Consider the following 4832-nt stretch of genomic DNA (forward strand, 5'->3'; position numbering starts at 1 on the left):
CTTGCCGCCCCCTGCCGGTTGTTCCTCCTCCTCCACTTCAGGTTGGATACTCTCTCTCTCTCTCTCTCCCTCGCTGTGATCTATTGATTTTTTTTTTATTATCAGCTTGAATTTTTATATATGGGTGAAGTAGCCTCCAATGCCCTTCCTTTTCCGCCTACTTCTAACAGGCAGTGAGAAATCGATGATCTATTTTGGTACTGGATGAGTTCATTCACCTGAGTTAGCGGTATCGGATTAGGTTGGTCCAGTGTAGTCAAGCTGGTTGGTTTTCCAATGGCCTTGAGCCGTATTAGTCAGGATTTTGATAATAGGGTTTATCTTGATGACTCCTTATTAATCTTTTCAAAAGGTGTTTCTTTGATCTTTCATTCATGAGATAGGCTAGTGTTTATGGCCCTTTCTCTTAGGGTTTGTGCTTTCTCTAACTGATGTGCTGATTGAGAAGTTACATAACTTTGTTATTTTTCTTAGCTTATTGAAACTCACTGAATCAGTAGGATGTATTTACTTATAGTCTCTTGCATTGGTTATGGAAACTTGATTACACTAAATGTATTAAGAGTAGGAAATTTTCATTTTGGTATGTAGTAACCTATTAACCTGCCTGAACTCGCATAATTTTGAGGGATAGATAGTAGGCAAAAAAGGAAAGGTAAGAGAAGGGTAGGCGGAGAGGAAGAATAATGTGTTAAGGGGGTTTAGATGTTTGAGAGTTTTAAGAAGAAAAGTGAAAGTAGGCTTCTATGAGATTACACCTTGTTTGGCCTTGTTTAATCTTTTGTTAAAACTGAAAATAAGCAGGTGAGGTTTTGTTTGCTGTGGGATGTAACTATATCATTCATCTTTTACTCTATGCAATTCATTGGATGGATTTATTTATTCCCTCCATTTCTTATTGATGATCTTTTTTCAATTTTTTTAATGCATATATAAATCAATGAAATCTGGATTTGCTGAGTTAATTTCTGTTGATTGCTAATTATTTATTATAAGTTGTATAGAACAAAGCAAATTAATTTCTGTTGATTGCTGAATTAATTTCCCCCATATTGGATGATAGGGAATTGAAAGTTTAGGTAATTACCTTTTTCTTGAAAAATTCTTATTTAATATCTTGTATTCGTTCATGATGTATTTTAACATATTTCTGTATTGTGTTATTTTAACAGATAACTTGGACAGAGAACTTGTAGTTGTACTGTGTTATGTATTGTGATATTGAATTTCAATTAATTTGTAATCTTGGACAAGATGTATTTGTATGATGCTCTGATGTTTTATGATTTTTTTACCTTTTTTAAAATTTTTTCATTATGATTTTCAAAGAAATTATCAAGGGAGGAGATGGGAATGGGGCCTTGCGGGGAATGCAGGGAATGGAGATGGGGGTAAATATCCCCTCACGGCAGGGATTGGGGGTGAGGACGTGGAGAAGATCAGGGTTCTGGGGTGGGGAGTAGGGAGGCATCCCCCGCCCCACCCTGCTCTGCTGCATTGCCATCCCTACTTCTGGTTGGTGTTTATTATTTCTTTTTCTGCGAATAGTGTGAGCAATGCATATATATTTCTTAAATCCTGTGATAGTCTATAATTTAGGGATTGAGGTCAAGAGAGGTGAATTTGCAGTAGCCCACTGTTTCTACTGCTGTTTGTGGAAAACAAATTTTCTTAGGAAAATGATGCGAAGGGTTTCCAGATCAATTATACAAGATCACATTCTCTCTGGTTTACTTTTCATGATTCTACAGATTGTTTCGCTTGCATGGATTAAAATTTTTGAAGAGTTTCCAGATTTTGCTTCACTTTTGTAACTTGTATTCGTAACTGCTATTGATGTTATGGAGTTAGTTGATTGAACGTTGTACTGCTTGAAACTGTTGATTAGTGACTAATGCAAGTTCTATGATTTTCTAGTTTAGAACTGAGATTTGATTTTTCAATTGTTTTTCATTTGGCATGTATTTTGCAGGTCATGCGTAGTTCTAAAGAAACAGTCTTTCAGCTGGGATGTTGAAAATATAAACAAGGCATTCTTATTTTCTATTTCCCTGCACGTATTTTAATGTGAGTGATATTGCTCTTAAGGTCTTTTATGGATGCAATTGGAAGTCGAACAGTGCTGATAACAGGGGTCAGCAGAGGGCTGGGAAGAGCGCTGGCCCTTGAGTTGGCCAACAGAGGCCACAACATAATTGGCTGTTCCCGCGCCCAAGATGCCCTCAACTCCCTCCACTCCCAACTCTCTTCTTCCAATCCCAATCACAATCACTTGTTCCTTAATGCCGACGTGGTTGGTTACGTCCCTTTCTTCACTCTTCTCTATTCTATGATCAAATATTTATTTAATTATTATTGTCATTGAACATGTGATTTTTTATAGAGGTTGAATAGCAGTGTTGAAGAGTTGGCGCAAACTGTGATGGAGAAGACGGGTGTTCCTGATATCATAGTGAACAATGCAGGAACAATAAACAAGAATAACAAGATCTGGGAGGTGCCGCCAGAAGAGTTTGATAGTGTCCTAGACACAAATGTCAAAGGTACTGCCAATGTGCTTCGCCACTTTGTCCCTCTCATGATTGCTGCAAAGAAGCAGGGCATAATCGTCAATATATCATCTGGCTGGGGCAGATCTGGAGCTGCATTGGTTGCACCTTACTGTGCGTCAAAATGGGCCATTGAAGGTCTGAGCAGGTCTGTGGCTAAGGAGTTGCCAGAAGGAATGGCCATTGTTGCACTTAATCCAGGTGTGATCAACACTGACATGCTTGCCTCCTGCTTTGGTACTTCTGCAGCTCTCTATCAAGCACCTGAAGCTTGGTATGAACATTTAGTTTCTCTGCACCCTTCTCGTATTTTACAATCGGTTTTCTAATGGCATGGCATGGCGTCAAATAATGTTTTGTTAATGTCCTTCCCTTAACTTTTCTCTCTCCTTTTTTGAATGACCAAAGGATCTGAGCCTTGATTAAATCATTTCCTTCCCATGTCTTTGTGGGAGGTGGGGAAGGGCATGCTCATGATGAGAAACCTAAAATGCCAAGGTGTTAATTTAGATAGTGTAGATAACTTTAATCAAATAATATATGTTGTCAAGATAGAATGCATGTCATGGCATCAAATAATGTTTTCTTAATGTCCTTCCCTTGACTTTCCTCCTTTTTAGAATGACCAAAGGATCTGAGCCATGATTAAATCGTTTCCTCCCATGTCTTTGTGGGAGGTGGGGAAGGGCATGCTCATGATGAGAAACCTAAAATGCCAAGGTGTTAATTTAGATAGTGTAGATAAGTTTAATAAAATAATATATGTAATAAATAACTTTATTCAAATAATATATGTTGTGAAGATAGCATTCATAAAAATCAAAATTTTGCATTTGTGATTTACAAAGGTGTTAGTTTGTCTACGTGTGTTTTTCTTCAACTATAAAAATGAGAAAATATATTATCTAAAGTATAGATCTAAACATGGGGTTTCAGTAGAGAAGCAACACTTTGTTGCTTCTGCCCCCTCAGGCTCGGGGGCCATGATGGCTTTCCGGCTTTCCGCAAAGGGAATGCAAACATTTTGGGGTCATACTAAAGTTTCCAAGAAGACAATCTATGAAACACTCATAATATGAGTGAAAACAATATTTTTGTTATAGCCAAATGATGGTTTGGGTTATGGAGAAATACAGCAAAACACAAAATAGATATGTTTAACCATATGGAAAAGTTTAAGTAACATGGGTGTGTTTGTATTTGGTCAATGCAGTGTAGTGACAGTTATCGATGCATTTATTATTTCATTTATCAGGGCTCTCAAGGCAGCAACCATGATACTAAATCTCACATCAGCAGACAATGGAGCATCTCTAACTGTCTGAGGTAAAGAGTCCAAGATATACTAAAATGAGGACTTTCAGCAGTCTTGAAAGAGATTGAAATTGTGAAGATCAAAAGAATTAAAACAAGGGGAGTAGAACTAATTGCACTTCTCTTCAAACTCTCTGAAACTACCCTCTCTGTCATTGGCTTCCACCATCTCCCCTGGCCCTCTTTTGCACTAGCTCCAATGACTAACTTCCACCGTCAATAATGAGCCATGGTTTGTGCTGCTCTCTTTCTGTTGGATTTTAAATTTTGTTGCAAGTGGTTACTAATAGTGCATTTTCTGATAACCACTGGCGAAAGGGAAGATGTTGATGGATGGTTATGGGATGGCGCTTTCCCTCTTTCATCAATGTTAGGCAAAAAGAAGATGATGGAGTGATGGTTCTGTTCTCCCTCTATTTATTTTATTTTAGTATTATTATTTTTTGCGTTGGGCTCATGGTGGTGTTCTCATGGTGGCGTTCTTGTTTTCACTTTCTTTTCTGTTTTGGGTTTTACGTCTCGGTGTGCTTTCTGGATTTAGAGAGCGAGGCAAAGTAGAAGAGAATTCTCGTGTTTATCACCATGTATTTTGCTACTTTTTTTTTCCCAAAATTTTCTAGAGTGTACCTACTTAAGTTGTCTTGTTAAAGATGAACGTAGTATTTTGTCTCAATGGTCTGAGACTGGAAGCTTTATGTCGTATTACTTGTGTACCTATTATTTGTTGGAGTTTGCTATTGCCGTTGGATTTCTTTCTCCATAATTGTTATTTTTTATGCACGCAAGGTGTTTGCTCTAATGGCTTAACAGTTGTCATTACTCATTAGATCTGTGATTATCTTAGTTGAATATGGATGGTTCTTGTTATGGTTTTAAGCTTTTAGCAATGGCATATTTAGGAACTTTAATGTGGTTTCATGGTTATAGTTCTTAATTTGTAGCGATGTGTCTATGACAAATATCAATTAG

The 4832-nt window shown here is 37.5% G+C and overlaps 1 protein-coding gene across 6 annotated transcripts; it reads left to right on the forward strand.

The window, feature by feature from the left end:
- Window positions 1–4622, forward strand: LOC107618346 (NADPH-dependent pterin aldehyde reductase). Of its 6 annotated transcripts, XM_021112550.1 has the most exons (6): window positions 1–41; window positions 171–379; window positions 1330–1515; window positions 2089–2293; window positions 2384–2823; window positions 3805–4622. In XM_021112550.1, the coding sequence occupies exons 2-6, from the start codon at window positions 375–377 to the stop codon at window positions 3872–3874; spliced, it is 906 nt and encodes a 301-aa protein (XP_020968209.1). In that variant the 5' UTR covers window positions 1–41; window positions 171–374; the 3' UTR covers window positions 3875–4622. The 6 variants fall into 6 exon arrangements, with proteins under 6 accessions (XP_020968209.1, XP_016175866.1, XP_016175867.1 ...); XM_016320380.1 differs by lacking the exon at window positions 171–379 and having other exon boundaries at window positions 1973–2293; XM_021112553.1 differs by lacking the exon at window positions 171–379 and having other exon boundaries at window positions 7–41.

The sequence above is a fragment of the Arachis ipaensis genome, chromosome B09 (genome assembly GCF_000816755.2).
Source record: "Arachis ipaensis cultivar K30076 chromosome B09, Araip1.1, whole genome shotgun sequence".
Classification (NCBI taxonomy): domain Eukaryota; kingdom Viridiplantae; phylum Streptophyta; class Magnoliopsida; order Fabales; family Fabaceae; genus Arachis; species Arachis ipaensis.

What these genes read in the sequence shown, in the direction of transcription:
- LOC107618346 (XM_021112550.1), top strand. An exon ending in TGTTCCTTAATGCCGACGTG is followed by an intron (nt 2,294 to 2,383) that starts GTTGGTTACGTC and finishes GATTTTTTATAG; the next exon opens with AGGTTGAATAGCAGTGTTGA. An exon ending in TATCAAGCACCTGAAGCTTG is followed by an intron (nt 2,824 to 3,804) that starts GTATGAACATTT and finishes TTCATTTATCAG; the next exon opens with GGCTCTCAAGGCAGCAACCA.